Here is a 19,537-nt window from a genome sequence, read left to right on the forward strand (position 1 = left end):
ATCTTTTCATGAGTTATGAAGAGATTACAAAAGCATCTTAAAAGGGAAAAATCAAACACATCCATAGTGTCCGCAGCAACTACTGCAATCCAATGGGTGTATGCTGGCTCAAATAACAACTAACGATAAATAAAATTGTCAGCATTTGAGTTAAGAACAACCCCAAAACAGAGTGCTTGAAATAGTACAATTAAGCATTTGACTCAGAGCAACACAGCGGGGATCAGAGTGGTTCTGTTGCACTGATATTTCCATAAACCTCTTACGTGCACTCGTAGGACCAACCCAAGGTGCTGTTCTAAAGACATTTTAAGCCTTTCAAATATACCAGAAGCAAATTTGACTCTTTTTCCCCACACGCTCCCACTCATTCCCAACTCTGATTACTCTTATTATTATGAGACATTCCAAGTGCCACTAACTAGAACTGAGTTAACTTCCCTTTTCCTTTGAGTGACTACAAGGTATCTGACTAAAAGCATAGTACTTAGCATCTTCTGGTAGAAATTAAAGATGTAGCCTCCCTCAAAAGGAAAGCTGCCTGTGGGTGATGATACATGGCTAGAACTACTCTGCGTCATGTAGGATGATCCCAGGCAGGGCTAAGGGGAAGAGTTGGAATGGATATTTAGAGCTAAGAAGTGATGAGGCTGTGGGGGAGCTGGTTGATTTGCAAGACTGATCTGCCTATGTGATCATCTGTCCCTTGGACACAGAGACCTCAGTCTCTCAAAACCTATCATTAGCATCCCCTGTTTACCAATACGACTTGCAATGACTATCCTCCCCTCCCTGCTCAGTCTGCATGGGGGGTTTCTACACCAGTGCATTTATTTTCTTCTGATTCACTGTATTTTTGAAAAAAGATAATTTCTTTGATAACTTTGGAATCTGTTTAGAAAACAGTTTTACAAGAATTTTTCTCTTGTTTGGGTACCCAAATGTTACTCTTTTCACTTTATATAATAATTACTTTGAGTATACTTCATAAAACTTCAACAATTTTGACAAATCCCACAAATTCCTCACCTTAAAAAAAGCGTATTCTAGAATGTTTAATTTTGTAATAAATCTTTCTCTTTAAAGTATGTTGCAGTGACTGGATTTGAAGACAAAATTGCTCTCTGGGGTACAAACTTTAATATCCATTCGCTTTTGCAAACAACATCTAAAACAAGTGGCTTTTATAAAATGCATGCCTATCAACTTAGAAAACAGAGTCATTTTTTATTTATGTAGGCCAGAGCTATTTGTCTTCCTACATATAAACCAAGTGGCCAATTTACTACTTACTGTTAATTCATTGATACAGAGAGCAGAAACGGGAGCCCGATGGCCTCGGAGCTGGGTTAGGAACGACAGTTTGTTCAGATCCCAAATGATGCAGGTTCGGTCACGGGACCCGCTGACGATGATGTGATAGGCTAATGATGCGGTGGCACAGGTGACAGTATCAGTGTGGCCAAGTAAGGCCTAAAAGGAGAACAGACAAAACCAGGCTGACCACAGTGGCAGTGCTCCTCACGGGACTCCAGGAGAGCCGGACGCGCTGGGAGCTGACAGGTGCACGTACTGGGAGGGGGTGCCTTGCATAGCAGTATCTGGAAGGTCTTCATTCTCTTCTTACCACTGTCCCTGCCTCATCCCACCAGGGGGAAGGGAGAAGTCTGGAGGACTCTGGAGGCTCTAATCTCCATTTTTATATTACTTCTCTCCTGGACTCGGGCCAGTACCTTAGAAGGAAAGGAGAATGGCAACTGCAACCCAGCTGGGGTTTCTTCATACCTTTTACACATGGAGATGTATCGATTATGGCCCCCAAATTCAGAATTTAAACTCAGAATCTATTCTTTTGTGCCATCAACTCCTCTAAGTCCATTCTAAGGAACAACAATTGGATGGATTTTTAAAAATCCTAGTGCATGGGTGTAGTACGTGGTCCCAGAAAGATACAGGAAAATGCAGTCCTGATGTGTCTGCTGAGCGTCTGTTACTGAACTGGAGACACCTGTACATCTCCTGTGCCTGAGAGGGACCCCTTCTTCAAACTATAATAAAAGCTTCTCTTTTGCTGGAATATGAAGAGAAACAGGATCCAGGGAAATGGCAACGTGGGAAAATAAACATTTTGAAGGAAAAGATTCAGATTACTGTTACGAATTCCTGAGTATTTACTATTTACTTAATGAGCTGGCTTAAAATTTTGGTGATGCAGACACCCTTACTGTATACTTAGCAAATGCCAGAAGGCTGTTTTAAGTAAGAAGTACTTTCTACTGAGGGGTTACAGGCACACTAGCTTTGAAGTCCATTTTCTAAACTGAAAACACTGGAAGCAGGAGGGTTTGGATCAGCAAACTGCACTGTCAGCCTTTTACCTGTTCACGTCGAGACCGTGTCTCTTATGGGCTTCCCTTTTTTTTTTTTTAAATCTTTTTTGTCTTTTTTTGCGGTACGCAGGCCTCTCACTGTTGTGGCCTCTCCCGCTGCGGAGCACAGGCTCCAGATGCACAGGCCCACGTACCGCAAAAAAAAAAAAAGAAAGCTTGGGGCTTCCCTGGTGGCAGAGTGGTTGGGAATCCGCCTGTCAATGCAGGGCACACGGGTTCGGGCCCTGGCCTGGGAAGATCCCACATGCCGCAGAGCTGCTAAGCCCGTGTGCCACAACTACTGAGCCTGCGCTCTAGAGCCCACGTGCCACAACTACTGAGCCCACGTGCCACAACTACTGAGCCCACGTGCCACAACTACTGAGCCCTCGCACCACAACTACTGAGGCCCGCACACCACAACTACTGAGGCCCGCGCACCTAGGGCCCGTGCACCTAGGGCCCGTGCTACACAACAAGAGAGGCCACCGCAGTGAAAGGCCCACACACCGCAACAAAGAGTAGCCCCCGCTCAATGCAACTAGAGAAAGCCTGAGTGCAGTGGCAAAGACCCAATGCAGCCATACATACATACATACATACGTACATACATACATAAGTAGAAACCTTTATGGTAAATTCACATATCAAATATTAAAAGATGATGGCTTAATTATAAAAGGATTCTTGCTTTGATTAAAAATTTATAATAGTACATAACAAGTGATCAAAAATACTTGTTAATAATATCATCAGTGTTTCTTCTGAATACATTCATGAGTTTGTCAGGTTCTTAAGCATTACGATAAATGAAGAAACAGAAAAACAAAAGAATCAAAGATTGAATGGTCTAGATGAATGAAAATCATCCAAAAGAAGTTATTATGAATCAATAGCAAATATAACTTGGTTTGCAAAAATTTAACCTACATATAACTTCTGAGAAACATTTATATTACTTAAATATATTAAAAAAATATCACCTAAAGACAACTTACTTCAGATTTTTAAAAAGGACAGCTTGGATCATTTTCAGAAATAGTATCTTCTGATTTCATTTCCTTTTTTAATTATTTATTTATTTATGCAGTATGCGGGCCTCTCACCATTGTGGCCTCTCCCGTTGTGGAGCACAGGCTCCGGACGCGCAGGCTCAGTGGCCATGGCTCACGGGCCCAGCCTCTCCGCGGCATGCGGGATCCTCCCGGACCGGGGCACGAACCTGCGTCCCCTGCATCGGCAGGCAGACTCAACTACTGCACCACTAGGGAAGCCCCATTTCCTTTTTTTAAGACCCACTTCTAGCAAAAGAACATACAGTGTTTGCTTTTGTCCATTTATGTCTAAATCACCTTGGAATTAACGACAGTTTTCAGTTTCTCTAGAGTGTGGACAGCTGGGATGGACTGTTACCTGTTTGAGAGTGAGGGTCTTAGCCTTTTCTTTTGAGGCACCCATCTCCCACACACACACGACTGTGCTTGTTCCACCTGTGATGACCAGCTTGGGGTTGGGGCAGATTGCACAGAGAATCTGGGCCCACTCTGACAAACATTCATAAACTGTCACTACCTGTGAAATAGAACAGATGTGAGACACGCATGCCATTAAGCACTACAAACTCCTGGGACAGAACGAGCATACCAAGCAAAGGAGAACCTCTATGTAGGTCCCCCCCAGGCAAATAGCTGCGCATGTGCTGGGCTGGCTTCAGCTTAGCAACACTTCACTGAAACTCTACTCTGAACTCCTCCCTACAGCCTCCCAACTATAGTTGCTGTTAAAAACCATAATAAGAACTTTGCTCATAATGGGGGTCTCCAGTTTCTCCAGTCTGCGAAAATGACGTTCAGATTGTGTGATGCTCTGTGAGATGCAGGGGGTGATCTGGTGAAAGGATGCATCTGCTGGAGCCAGGTAGAATGTAAAAGGAAAGCATGAGTGCTGCTGTTCATGAGAGCGTGACTAAATAGAACTGTTACTGACTTGCACAGACTATGCCCCTCGTGCGTTCAGGAGAGGACTGTCAAGGGCAAACAGAGGGCACCAAAGGATCACTACATGCTGCCTCTCCAAGAGATGCTTATGGGACTCAAAACAGTAGCTGCTGCTTCTTGGGGGAAGGGGGGCAGGTATTCTGCCAGCCATTTAAGAGTAGTGAAATGATTAGAGGGCCGGATGGTGACTCAAAAGGAAGCTCTTCTGGTTGGCAGAAATATTAAATACCTGGTTGGCTAGGACCTCCTGGAGGAATTCTTTGAGTGGGGGGAAATTGCTAGCCCCTAGTACACAACCTTCCAAGAGAGGCTTTTCTGCAGGAAACATGACTTGTCCACTAGCTCCTTTATCCTGATCTGATGCAGTGAAGCTCTCCTTTCCTCTGGGCTGTGGAGAAACAGCTGAGAAGCCCTTGGCCTGAGCTCTCCCCATCCCCATTTAAGCAGGATATCCAGACCACGGAAGAGCAACATTAAATGAGCGAGCCAAGAAACAATGCAAACCTTGTCTGACTCATAGGTTCCTAGCCTGCAGCTGAGGTCTGCGTAGCCCCATGCAAAAGTTTTGTTCCAGGTTGGTGGGATGAGAACCTTATTCTGTTCTACTGCAAGAATGCCTTTGTCTGTGCAGACGATTTGTCCCACAGGCTCTTTGAGTTCTATAAAAAACAATCAACACATTAGAACAAGGACAGGGAAAACTAACTTCATTATCCCATACGGGATGGTAAAGGGATCTCAAATATTCATACAAATGAAGCATCTTGACACCTACATTAATAAAGAATGACCTTAGAAGTAAGTAGGGCTCGGGTTTTGAGTCTTCTGCAGACCTGCTGGGCGGACATCGACCCTGACTGGTGTCTCCAGTCTGCCTGTTTCTGGACACTTGCTTGGGTTTGGTTCCCAGCCATCAGGCCCGCCTTCTTGATCTTCAGGACTGCCAGAGTGATGTGGGATGCTCCCCAGAATGCTGTACAGACCGTCAATCAACCTAGGCCTTCAGGACCTCCCAGCCTGAAGCTTCTTGAAGGAAGGCTGTGACGTTCCCCAAGAAGCCCGACTCTGCCAGAGGACTCTGCCGACTGACCACACCAGTGTTCCACAACCATCTCTGGGCAGTGGCTGGAGCTGGCATGGGGCAGAGTCTCTGGAATGAGACAAATGGCAGAGAGCTTGTAGCCAATCCAATTAACCAGACTTTGATGCTCCAAGTTTTGGATTTAAGTGACAACTTCAAGACTCTGTAAACCAGTTTTTCATTCTAAGTGAAACGGAGAAGAACCCTGTGGTCCTTGCCCCCCATGTCCTCTGCCTGCCTTTTGTCTGTGGAAAAACTTTAGCCAAAGAATAAGTTTAATCAGAGAAGTGAGAAAATACAGAAGCAAAGGAAAACAGTCAAAGGAAACCAAATAATAATAGTCTAGTCATTAAGCATAGTCAAGGACCTTTAGTTCCTCCTCAAGGGCTCTAGATAATGTTCTGAGCCGTGTCCTGTGAGCTGTCTTGTAGATACTGAAACCCACACCCAGTGGAAGAAGTTAACTACACGATGACCAGACTGTAGCCATGACGTAAGCTGCCAAAATTCTGAGAACTGGCCCCAAGGAAACGGGAACAAACCAACCTTGGAACTGAACTGATTAACTGTACTTAAAACAATCAAGATGATGCTGGTCAGACCACTGCACAAGCAATTTCAAGATGACTGTCAGAGCTGACTGTGCTATTTCTGCATGTAGTCCCCTCCCTCCATCTACAAAAGCTCTTGCCCACTGGTTGTCAGTGCCGGGGTTGGGGGGTTGCCTTTGGACAGGAGTCCCCTCCGGGTCCCCACAGTTGCTGGCATCCAAAATAAAGTAAACTTCCCTTTCCACCAACCTTGCCTCTTTATTGGCTTTTGAGAGGCGAGCAGCTGGACCCCACTTTCGGTTACACAAGGGAAAAAAAATCTACTTGGAAAAGTAATTTAAGATAACTTAAGATAACATTAGATAAAAGACAGAGGCTTTTAGTTGGCATATTAAAAGCGTAGTCTTCTTACTGCTCTAAATTGGTGGAACGTGTGTAAATGAAGATGACAGAAGTTTTTCTACATGTAGAATATAAAGTTGAACTATAAGGTTTGGTATATTAGAGTTTTTACTATCCTACCAGAGAGGAGAAACTTGTTGGGTTCTTTTTGATGCAAAATCCAATAGGCCCAAAGAAGAAAACAGAAAAGGAAAAAGAGAATCTAACAAGTATTTGGTGATTTACCACTTATTACAAATTATGCTATTGTTGAGAAGCAAATTTATTATTCCTAAACTAGGATTATTAAATATTCCCACAGAATCATGAATCAAAAGCTTATTTCCTGCCATTTTACCTTTTACAGGTGTTAGAGAAGGCCTCAAGTTGTCTAGATGATGAAAAAAGATCTTGTCACTGGTAGATCCTGGTGGGACCAAGATCCCTGCATTGTCTCCGTTGAGTCGACTCCTGACTCGCTTCGGTGGATGAGGTTTTTTAAATAACTGGTATGAGAGATAATGACACATTTTATACTGAAGCTAACATTTATTAAGCCCTTTTATATGCCAAGTATTTTGTTGTTATTTCACTTAAGCTTCACAACAACCATTAGGTATCACATTATCACATTTGACACTGGAGGAAAGAAATTTAAAAAGGCTCAGAAGGTTGCCAGAGACCTCATGCTGCAGTCAGTGGGGACAGGACTCCTACACAAAACCTTGGGTTACCAGCATGCTCTATGCTACACTGAGCTCATAAGAATTTTTCAAAAGGAAATTAATCTCCTCAAATGATAGTAGGTTGACAACTGTTTTCCAGTGATGTTTAAAAATTAACCAATTTCTTAGAACGCGATACCATTCTGTGCCACTGAGGGCAGGCAGCCATTCTCTCTAACCGGGTTACTTCTGGCTCCAACATGGGCTTTCTGTATGTGACATCATTTCTGTATCGTTTAGGTGCTACTAATTTGCTGACAGTGTGAGCATTGTTGTCTTCTTTTTACTTTGCAATGTTGTAAACGAAAAAAAGAAAAGAAGATCTTTGGCATTTCTGTTCAGTATTTCTAAAGAACTGAAAAGTCTTAATATACATTTAAGATAACTGTTCTTAAAATACCATAGATCGGGCTTCCCTGGTGGCGCAGTGGTTGAGAGTCCGCCTGCCGATGCAGGGGACAGAGGTTCGTGCCCCGGTCTGGGAAGATCCCACACGCCGCGGAGCGGCTAGGCCCATGAGCCATGGCTGCTGGGCCTGCGTGCCTGGAGCCTGTGCTCTGCAATGGGAGAGGCCGCAGCAGTGAGAGGCCCGCGTACCGCAAAAAAAAAAAAGAAAAAAAGAAAAGAAAAAAAAATACCATAGATCATCAAAATAGGCAGACTCTTTTTTGATGGACAACTGATATTTGAAGAAGTTATCTGTAAAACCTTAGATGAAATGAGATTTAAGATGACTACAACACCATCACACTCTGTGAATTTGACATTCTGGATTTCCAGGAGAAGTAATAGAAAAAAATGCTTTGTATACAGAAAGATATACATTTTAGGCTCCCAAAACTTTAAACATATAACTCCCATTTTATCTACATACAGGGCTTAGGATCAGGGTTCTGCTATTTCTCATAAATGATAATAATGAGACAAGACTCTGAAGTTCTATAAAAAGACTCACATACTTTAAAGCATGTTCATGAAAGAACATTTACCGAAGAACTTTACAAGGACCTGAGGACAGAGCAGGCCAGGCTAGCGTATATAAGGATATATCAATATGGTGATCACAAAGCTTAGCTGTTTCTAGGATGGTTACACTTGGAAGTACTCTCTATTAGTTCCTGTAATGTCCTACAAATATGTTAGTATCCTAACTCTTCTATCTCCCAGACTATTTGTCTCTTAAACTCAAAAGTGGAACAAAAATCCTGCAACAGTGCATGTGTCTAGATTTTTTTGTTCAGAGTATTTGTTTCCCAGAAGGTATGAAACACGGTTCCCGCACTTGTAACCCTCAAAAAATGGCTAAGGTTCTTCTGCTATGATTAGAGTTTATCAACAAGCATTTCACTTTAAAAGTAAACATGGTTCCTGCATTGGGGAATCAGATTACACTGTAAGTGGTGCAGTTACAGGGTGTCCCGCTGTCTATCATGGCTTTTCCACGAACAAAGACTTGCCATTGTTCTGTGTTTCCAACTGTCAACCCCGGAAACCTCAAAGTTGGTTAACCTAAGAAAAGGGATTCCAGGAGAGATGTCTGAAGCAGGAACAAAGAAGGGTAGCCAGGGCCAAAATGCAGAGGCCAGGGCACTAGGGAAAAGGTGGTGGTCTAAACGGGCGGCAGAGCTAGCCTTCTCCACTGTGCTGCAGTTTCTTCTGGTGCACCCTGCCCTCCTGGTGTGCCTGAGACAATGAGGATGGAGGAAGGGACGAACTCCCTTAACAGAGGTTCGCTCATTGCCCAAGGTGAGAGATCTACAGCATCTGGGTGCTGAGAGGGTCTGGGTCTTCCTCGCCAGGTTCCAGATAGTGGTTGGAGCAGCTGGTGCAGGGCCGGGCCTAGGCGTTACCATGGTGTGCACTCTCACACCCCAGCACCTGTCAGACCTACACCAATAATCAAATCCAAACCGCTCCTATCTGTCTGTTCCCTGAACCACTGTCAGAGCTTCCTGCTCCTCATCTGGCTCCCCTACAGCATGTGCATGTGTAAGATTGTGACCAGAGGGATCTCTAAAGTCTAAATACGACTTTATATGACAATGCTTAAAGTCAGCATTGGTTTTTTACTGGCCGTGGGATGAAACCCCATCTCTGTGTATCCTGTGGCCTCCAAGGCCACATCTGCTTCCCTGACCATGCTCTTCCCGTCTTCCTGCCAGGAATTGTGTGGGTAAGCACTGGCCTGTGAGGAAAACTGCTCTTTGACCAGCAAAGTTTCTGTTTATCTAGACTGTAAAAGGGAGGAGAAAGTAATAATCTAGGGACCTACTGAAACTATTGGGTGATATTTATGGTTCTTAATTAAAAACTGTCTAAACTTAATTATTATATGGTCATCTACCATCTATAGAAATATTACGGAGCTTAAAAAAATGTAACAGAAAATATCAGTGATAAGGAAAAAACATCCATACCTGTTTAGGGATCTGACCAAAGTTATTAATGAACCCTATGGTGGCTGTCTCCTTTAGTGGGTCATTTATGTTGTAGATATCCACTTGACCCTCGTAAAAAAGATGATGGAAGACATTTACAGCTTCTACTGCAGCAGGACCTTGCTGTTTATAGCCGAAGATTAAGTCAATCCACTCATGCAGATGGGCACTCACATAGTCACATTCCAAAGCCTGTAATTTCAAAACACAGGTTCAGTCGCTGGCTGGCTTTTATTACTTCCTTAGAAAATAAAAGAATTCATCAGTGGTCTATAGGAACCAGAATAACTAAAATTCATACGAACAACATTAGTAACTTAAACACATGGGGGATACATTGCTCAAGGTCTTCTCTTTGTACTGTGGTCAGTGACCCAGTGAGATCTCAGTTCAATTGTAGAGCATACTGCCATTACCTCACGGTGCACTCGGATGAATTCTCGTGGGTCCCCTTTTGCCCAGGGTGGAAGGATAACATCTCCAAGCTTGGTGCCATTTTGTTTACAACCTGTGTAATTGGATATATTAAAAAGAAAATAAAAGAATGAGAAAAATAGTAAAGTAACAGAGAAATAGTGGGTTAGTTTCATTACCAGGACTATAAAATTTTACCACAGAAAGGACCCTCAGAGATATCTACTCTGGTATTTCCCCAAGACGACTCCTCCGAGCACTCCCTCAGAGAAATTAACTGAGTGTCAGCAAAACTGAGGGGCTCCCGCTGTCAAATGACTTCAGGGAATGCTGAGCTATGCAAGCTTAAACATGTTTCTTTCCTGCAAGACTCCTTGGAGGCACTGCTCTTCTATAGGAAGGACATTAGATACAACATTTCTGAAACTTAATTGAGGACAGGAATGAAACATTTTATGGGTCTACTGTTTTGAGTTTGGAAAAACTGCTCAAATCAATTTTTAAGCCCCTTAAGACCACTCATTTGTAAGACCATTAGCAATTTCTCAAAAACTGTTCATTTAGGCTTTTCCAGAATGCTTTAAGCTTGGTGAGTCAATAGCAGTTACCTAGTACTGAATTTCTTGTCTGGTCTGCCATTCACATGGAAGAGGTTATTGAAAGAATATCTAACTCCTCAGCCATTTTCAGTCTGAATGCTCTCTTGGCTTAAGGGAAAATAAAAGTACCACAGTCTCCTAGAAATATTTGCAATACATGTGTTCACTCATATTTCTGATTCTTAAATTCTTGAGAGAGCTCTGTAGAACCCACATGTATTTTGCTGTAAGGATTCTCATTAATAAAATAAAATAAAATCTGAAACAATATAACTTTTGGCTGTTATATCATTTAACAGAAAAAAAATTGGGGGAAGACTATGTGGCTACGGGGGGAGTTTTAATAATTTATAACAAAGTAATATTTATTCCACGTAAACTGTTATTTTAAGTCATAGCCAGATAATCTCTAAAATATTAAAGAAACTGTTTGCTATGAAATCTATTGACAACAAAACACATTAAATGGGACTGGCATCTGAGGAAATAGGTTTTTTTCTTCTTTTCGAAATAACATCAAAAAGTTAATTTTAGCTTACAGAGTTTTCCTAGGCACAAATCAGACGGTCACTGTAAAAAAATGACTCTATAAATAATTTTGACTCATTAGCTTAATGGCAGATGGTTAGATAAAAAGCTGAATTATAAATTTTCATAGGGAAGTATAATTGTTCACATTTTAGAACACAAAAGGCAGTTTCCAAGTAAGGGCCAGTAAAAATATTTCCTTTAGAAATAATCTTGTTTTCATCAATGCAATTTGATGGCTTCTTTACAATGTGATATAAGTGAGAGATACAAAAATCAGTTTATTGTTTAAAGGAATGTCTTGACTTAGTTGGAAAAATTACCATATAACTTAAAAAAAAATAAAACAATCAAGTTATTACAGCCCCTCCCCTCTCTCTCAGGCCCTTACCCCACCTTCCTTGAAATGCCCTCTAGGCCTACAAGAATAAGAAGCAAGTAATAATTTTTTTTGATAAAAAGAAGCAAGTAATAATCCCCAGGCTACCTGAGATATAATCTACTTTTCAAAATTTTGCTCATAATCCCTAAATACTATGTGATATAAGTTTATTTTACCAGCACTATCTATAATTTAAAAATGTCATTTAAAGGGAAGAGTCTGTAGAAAAGTCTTGGTCTGATTCTGCTACTCTGCAGTTCCCCTCCATGTATATCCAAGGGTACAAAGATAAGAAGACCAGACAAAAAAACCTAATTGCTCCAGAGCCAGGGGAAAAAACCTAAGTGCTTTCTTTTATATCATTTACCATCTTTTCTGGGTGGAGAGATCAACAGTGTTTTGTTTGATTTTCTTTATATTGAGGTAAAGTTCACATAACATAAAATCAACCTTTTTTTTTCCTGTATGCGGGCCTCTCACTGTTGTGGCCTCTCCCGTTGTGGAGCACAGGCTCCGGATGCGCAAGCTCAGCAGCCATGGCTCACGGCCCCAGCCGCTCTGCGGCATGTGGGATCTTCCCGGAACGGGGCACGAACCTGTGTCGCCTGCATCGGCAGGTGGACTCTCAACCACTGCGCCACCAGGGAAGCCCAAAATCAACCATTTTAAAGTGAACAATTCAGTGGCATTTCGTACGTTCACAATATTGTGCAACTACCATTTCTATCTAGTCCTAAAACATTTTCATCACATCAAAAAGAAATCTTAGGGCTTCCCTGGTGGCGCAGTGGTTGAGGGTCCGCCTGCCGATGCAGGGGACAGGGGTTTGTGCCCCAGTCCGGGAAGATCCCACATGCCGTGGAGCAGCTGGGCCCGTGAGCCATGGCCGCTGGGCCTGTGCGTCCGGAGCCTGTGCTCCGCAATGGGAGAGGCCGCAACAGTGAGAGGCCCGCGTACCACAAAAAAAAAAAAAAGAAATCTTAAAAGAATCAAACAGTTGTTCCCCATTCCTCCCCACCCCTGCTCCCATTCCCTGGTAACCACCAATCTGTGTTCTGTCTCTCTAGATTTACCTATTCTGGACATTCCATGTAAGTGGAAATCATACATTATGTGACCTTTTGTGTCTGGCTTCTTTTACTTGGTGCAATGTTTTTGAGGTTCATCCATGTTGTAGCATTTATCATTATTTCATACCATTTTATGGCTGAATAATATTCCATTATATGTATATTCCACAATTTGTTTATCCATTGATAGGTATGTGGGCTGTTTCTGCCATCTGGCTATTGTGAATAATGCTGCAATGAATGTGCATGTACAGGTCTTTGTTTAAGTCCCTGTTTTCAGTTCTTCTGGACAGTTCTTGGAGTGGATTTGCTTGGTCATATGGCAATTCAACATTTCCTACCAAACTGCTTCCCACAGTGCCAAACCATTTTACATTCTGACAAGAAACATACAAAGGTTCTACTTTCTCCATATCCTCACTAGCCCTTGTCATCTTCTGTTTGTGTGCTTTTTTTTCATCACAGCCACCCTAGTGAATGTGAAGTGGTACCTCACTGTGGTTTTGACATGCATTTCCTTAATGACTAATGATCTTTTCGTATGCTTATTGGCCATTTGTATAACTTCTTTGGAGAAATGGCTATTCAGGTCTTTTGCCCTTTTGCTTAACCTATTGCTGTTAAGTTGTAAGAGTTCTTTATATTCTGAATATTAGACCCTTATAAGATACATCATTTGCAAATATTTTCTCGCATTCTGTAGGTTTTCTTCATAATGCCCTTGGATGCAGAAGTTTTAAATTTTGATAAAGTCCAATTTATCTTTTTTTGTTGCTTTTGCCTATGCTGTTGATCCAAATCAAAGATCATGAGGATTTACCCCTATGTTTTCTTTTGAGTTTTATAGCTTTAGCTCTTACATGCAAATAGTGTTTTTTAACGTGTGTGATTTCAAGGAGGGAAGATGAAGGTGAGCATGACAAACATACATGACCTTTCTTTTATTTACTTATTTAAAAATAGATGATTTGGTTGGGTTTGTAAGTAGTCTGGCTAGAACATTTCTGCGACATAGATTATTATAACGGACTGTTTCTGGAATATTGAGGGTATCTCTTTCTTTCTGCACCTCTCCGTTATCTGTCTCTTTGAAAGTGATGTCCTTAGGGAAGAAAGTAGCATTCTCCAAAGGTGAATTATAAGTGAACATAATAAAACACTAACGTGCATTCATATTCAAATGCTGTGCACACATTTGTTGTTTTTCCCTGTTCACCATCTACTCTATTTCTTTGAGGAACTGCCACTCCCTTCGACTCTAAGTGTTAGAACTTGATGTCTTTAGCTGCTCAAGGGTGAGCTCCAGGCCCAATCAGAGGTAATGAGACTCAGTTTCAGGCCTTTTGCTGGGGTTATTGAGAGTCTTACTGCCTTTCCTATTGCACCTAGACCTACAATTTCACAAGGTTCAAGCTGCTGATGAACAATTAGATAAATAAAAATTATATTACAAAGAAAAAACACTCAAATATATTGGATATGAATATTCCTTGAATTTTCCATTAATGAATTTTATGAGGTAGTATAGTAATGGTTTATATGTTGAACTCTTAAATACAGTATGATACAGAGCATGAAAAAAGTATGAAAACAGAACAATATCTGGCACTAATATTCTAAAGTGAAACAACGGAATTTTGATATGTCGTAAAAATAAATATTCAGAAACATAGATCAGCAAACTGTCTTCCAAGAAACTGTAGCCAAGGTCAAATCTACTTCCTGAAACTGCTGGACAATATAAAGAGAGAAGAGTACCGAGGAAATTTCTCTCCTTTTTATAAGTGTTGATTTGGTTCTGTTTTTCTAGAAAATAGTACCCTAACAGGATGAAGAAAGGGATTTACCTAAAGTTATTCTGAAATTCTAACTTTAAATTTTATTAGCATGTAAGCTGAGAATGCTTCAGGCAATACAAAAGATTTAAACAATACATGAAAAATATGGATATGCCACTCTTGGCTGTGAGTTTCAATCATATTAATTTTCAAACAAAATTTCACCTCACCCTTGTTTTCACTGAAATAAATAATGATATTCTGACCATTAGATGTAATTTGTTAATTCTTAATTTTTCCCCAAACTATAGGTTTGAAACAGCTTATTTGGGGGCATAAATCTATTTTCCTTTGTTATATTTACTCTCATACACCCAGTTGTAATTAGCAGCAGCTAAACTCACAAGGAAATAGAAACCAAGCAGGAACCTGCAAGGCCTTCCCAAGAACAATACTCCCTTGCCCCCCAACATGTCCCCTGCCTCTTGTTTGCAGAAAAGCTTTAGCCTTCTAGGCCTACCCCAAGTTCCAAAGAGTAAATTTAATCAGAGAAGTAAGAAAATGCAGAAACAAAGGAAAACACTCAAGCAAAACAAAATAATATTAGTTTAGCCATAGAGCAAAGTCAAGGATCTTTAGTTCCTCCTCAAGGGCTACAGACAATATCCTGAGCCATGTCCTTGAGCTGTTTTGCAGATACTAAAACCCCTACCAGGTGGACAAAGTTAACTACACCAGCACACAGACCCCAGACCAGTTGGAACCAGAAGGTTGATGACTGATATTCCCGAAACATCACCCTGTTACCCTCACTGTCAACCAATCGTAGACTTGTGCACAAGCTGAATGCATATCATGTGACCCTCTCCCTCACACTTTTTAAAAACCCTCCTCTGAAAGCCATCACTGGGGAGTTCAGGCCTTTTCAGCATGAGCTGCCCATTCTCCTTGCTTGGCCCTGCAATAAGTGCTGTCCTTTCCCTTCACCATGACCAACCCAGTGTCAGTAGATTGGCTTTGCTGCATGTTGGGTGAGTGGATCCAAGTTTGGTCTGGAAACAAAATCTTTTCTTGTCAGTGTGTACTACAGACAATCGTCAGAAAACTGACTTATTTCTGTTGGTCTTTTCCTGGCTAACGATCCTAAGATAGTGCCATAGTGCTACATACCTAGATCAAAGTTGTTGGAATTGAACAGGAATTCTGGTAAGTAAAAAAATTCTGGGATAAGTTCCTTTACATCTGCCATGTTGTGCTTTGATGCTGAATACCAGGCCTCGCGTACACTGTGAAACATCCGGTCAGCCAGGTCAAAATGGCCTCCCTGTGGGCAGAACGAGAAGGCACCTTTCTGTTAGAGAACCACTCCCACCTCACAGCTTCCAAGTTCAAGGGCTTGAAACCCAAGTAAATATGTTTGATGACAACTCAATTTCCCATCATCCTATGTTAAATACACAAAATTTTAAATAATCACAGAAAGAAAATTAATCTAATTCTTTTCGGGGTACTCCTTACCAAGGGTGCTCTTGCTCTGTATCAAAGTGAAATCCAAGTACAAAGACTTTAAAAAGTCATTAAAAAAAAAGATCAGTTTTTAGAGAGGGCAAGACTATAAGGAAATTGAGGAGTTCCTCCATTGTTTGATAATGCTCTCCTAAAAAAAAAAGATTCTAATGTAGCCATCTACAGTTGGAAATATTCAGTTTATATATGTATTTGACTAATTTTATAAATTAACATGACATTCAGGTTCTCACACCAATGAGAATTAAGTGGAGAACTCGGAAGGTGATCAAAAAGTTATAGATTGATAAAACAAATTTAAATAGAAAAGGGATTTCTTTTGCTTACACAGCCTCACAGATAACACCACTCCCTTCCTCAGTCCAACTCCCTATGCTGCGTTTGAGTGAATACAGTGTGTTTGTCTTTACAATGACGTTCACTGTGTAAAAATGCTGAAGTCCATACAATGGCCACCAAGGCCTACCACCATCTGGCCCCTGCTACCTCTCTGACCTCATCCCCTATTGCTTTCCCCTGCAGTCACTCTGCTCCAGACATACTGGCTTCCTTGCTGTTCCTCAAGCATCTCAGGGATATGCCTGACTCAGGGCCCCTCATAGGCTGTTCTCTCTGCCTGGAACATACTTTCTCCAGATATCTGCACCAGTAACTCCCTCACCTCCTTCAAGTTTCTGTTCAGATATCACCTTTTCAAGGAGACCTACTCTGACCATCATGTCCTCCTCCACCTCCCATTCCTGTACTTCCCATTCCGTTTCCCTGACCTACATTTTTCTGATAGCACTTATCACATTCTGAAACATTTTACAATATACTTATTTTGTTTGTCTGTCTCCCTCAACTAAAATATATAAATTCCATAAGGCAGGACTTTTGTCTTTATTCACTGATATCTCTAAGCACCTAGACCAGTGCCTGGAATACAGTAAGTATTCAACAAATATTTGCTGAATAAATGAAAGAGAATGTGGAGAAAGGCAATTATAATACAGAAGACAGCAAATGAGCTAGACAGTATTACTTTTTTTTAAATGTTTGTTGAATTCAACCAGTTAAGGCTGAATTCCATATACCTGGCTGGAAAGCATATGTTACTTGCTTATTTGACTAAAGGACCCTGGCACTTGTTTAGTGTAAACAAATTCTAGTTTATTTATCAATTTTGGTCCAGTGAAATTCCACTTTCACTATGTTTTGACTACTTTTGTGACTAAAAACTTCACAGGGCTTCTTGTCAGGCAAGGTAACAACATTAAAGAAAAAAGCAACAATCTTAAATAAAAGGCTTGAATAAAATGCAAAAATTCTAAACTTAAGAGTTTTACCTGTAGCCTTAGGAATATCTGTGTGAAGGGCTCCATCCTTACTAGGTACGAAGCCACAATCATTGCAGATGAATAGTGTGTCCCATAGTGGTAGGCTGGAGTTTCTCCTTGCCAAGAAAATTAAAGCATAATTGAAAATGAAAGAGTAATATGAAAAATAAAATTTGCATTCATCAATAGACTTGAAAATGCTAACGTATATGATAACTGTGACACTAAGTGCAATTAGCACTGGCATTTGCAGCATGAAAACTTTATGATGACACTGCAACCTCTCACTTATATGTTTGGCAGTTATCCAGTTTAGTATAATTCTGTGCCTTTCCCCCAAACTGAGCACATCTAGCAATTCATGTTTTGAGGCTAACTGTAACAGGTAATCCTTAATAGCAAACCATCTTTGACTAAAGCAAGATAATGAGCAACTTTTTATTAGGTTCTAGCTTTGCAACAGTATAAATTTCTCTAAATTGTTGTCTTCGAATATTATGCAATTTTTATTACATAGTCTCCTTGCAGGAAAAAGAAAGGATTCCACACAGGGAATATAGTTAGGCTTAGTTTTTTTCTCTTTTGTTTGTTTTGCCTGTTTGAAGGGGATACATGATAAACATTAAACATAAAAAAACATAAGTAGGTAAACTGTAGTATTTTAGAAGGTAATCAACTATAATTTTTTAATGCAAAAGGTTTCTAAAAAGTGCCTCAGATTGTTTTCCTATAATGGAAAACAATCTGAAAAAACTGAATGACTGAATCACTTTGCTGTACACCTGAAACACTGTAAATCAACTATACTTCAATAAAAAAAATTAAAAGAGTCAATAAAGGAAAGTTTAGTTTCTGGCCTAAATACGATTAGAGATAATGGCATATTATGATGGGAAATTTCTACCCTAGACAAAGCAGACATACTTTGCTTTCTGCCAGTACCTGACAAGCTACCTAAAAAATGCCTTCTAAGCATGGCCATCAGTTGGCATGCAAAACCTCATTCTTCTACTCTGATAGTTGTGTATTAAGTGTGCATACGCAACATATATAGATATAATGATATATAAGCAATCTGGGGAAAGATGGAAGGGCATCAGACCGCTACATAATGGCTTACTTTTGAAACTTGGGTACAAAGTCCCATGACAGGAAAAGTTACTTACCATTAGGATCTTCCCAGTCTTTATATCGCTTCTTATACTGAGCTAATCGTTCATCTGTCTGTGCTCCCATTGGCTTAGCCAGGTTTCTAAATGTCTTGGGATTAGTAAGATCTACCTCCTAAAATACAAAACGAAACCCAATTCCAAATTACTATACATCCTCTATTCTCACCAATGTAGACACAGTGGCTATAGCAATGATGATCTGTAAATGTGCTAGTATCTATGGGGTCACACCAGCAGAACTGGACTCCAAGACAATGCCATGCACCTACTGGTTATCCATATTTTATGGACAGGCACATGGCAGTTTGTTAATTGGTTTGGCTTGAAGACAACTGTTTCGGAAATTAAGTGTTCACAGAGGAAGGCACTCAGGATCCAGGTTTGGAGATGAGGAATAAGAGGGAAAACCATTCCCAGTCTTGGCAAGGGCACAGCAGGAGACTGTGGACACAAAAGCTCCAATTCATCTTTATCCTCTGTCACCCACATAACTGGAGGATCAAATCTCCTTTTTGTTCTCTTCCCCTCTCCCCCATTTCACTCCAACTTCACTTCTGAGCATTTTCTTCCTAGAGGTGAAAGGGAAGTGAAATAAACTAGAGCACTCAGTAATTTGTTCACCTCCAAAAGACAACATCATACCAGATCAAGTGACTCCAAATGAGATGGTTTCTTTCAGTCTACCAGAGATTATTTTAAAAGCTCATTTCTAGCTGACCTAATTCATGTATTTAAAAGGAAACCAAAATTTACCTCCTGAGGGTTTTAAAAGTAGAAATTTGAAGTACATACCCATGGGATACGTAATTTGTGTCATTTCTATAGGGCATCATGGCCCACCAATTTTGCCAACTTATATTTTAAAAGTCTTGAACAGGAGAAACTGATCCACATTACCAATATAAGTCAAGTTAGTATTTGTCCTCTGAAAATCTACATGTAAAATACCTCATTCATACATTTTTTGGTTATTTCAACAAAGATTAAAAGTATTTACTAAGAACCGGGCATTGCTCTAGAGCAGCGGTCCCCAACCTTTTTGGCACCAGGGACCGTTTTCATGGAAGACAATTTTTCCAAGGCCCGGTGGGGGGGAGGATGGTTTTGGGATGATTCAAGCGCATTACATTTATTGTGCACTTTACTTCTATTATTATTACATCAGCTCCACCTCAGATCATCAGGCATCAGATCCTGGGGGCTGGG

At 40.8% G+C, this 19,537-nt stretch overlaps 1 protein-coding gene across 7 annotated transcripts in view; it reads right to left on the reverse strand.

The window, feature by feature from the left end:
• Positions 1-19,537, reverse strand: part of WDFY3 (WD repeat and FYVE domain containing 3) — a 261,585-nt gene that overhangs the window by 11,124 nt on the left and 230,924 nt on the right. For all 7 annotated transcript variants that reach the window (XM_082838933.1, XM_082838932.1, XM_082838927.1 and 4 more), the window contains 9 exons: positions 18,326-18,443; positions 17,169-17,275; positions 15,484-15,637; positions 9,959-10,050; positions 9,522-9,734; positions 6,738-6,885; positions 4,871-5,025; positions 3,783-3,941; positions 1,294-1,473 (listed from right to left, as the gene is read on the reverse strand). In XM_082838933.1, the coding sequence (XP_082695059.1) occupies positions 1,294-1,473; positions 3,783-3,941; positions 4,871-5,025; positions 6,738-6,885; positions 9,522-9,734; positions 9,959-10,050; positions 15,484-15,637; positions 17,169-17,275; positions 18,326-18,443 (1,326 nt within the window). The remainder of the gene's footprint in view (positions 1-1,293; positions 1,474-3,782; positions 3,942-4,870; positions 5,026-6,737; positions 6,886-9,521; positions 9,735-9,958; positions 10,051-15,483; positions 15,638-17,168; positions 17,276-18,325; positions 18,444-19,537) is intronic.

The sequence above is a fragment of the Leucopleurus acutus genome, assembly GCF_964270905.1.
Source record: "Leucopleurus acutus genome assembly, chromosome: 4".
Taxonomy (NCBI): Eukaryota; Metazoa; Chordata; class Mammalia; order Artiodactyla; family Delphinidae; genus Leucopleurus; species Leucopleurus acutus.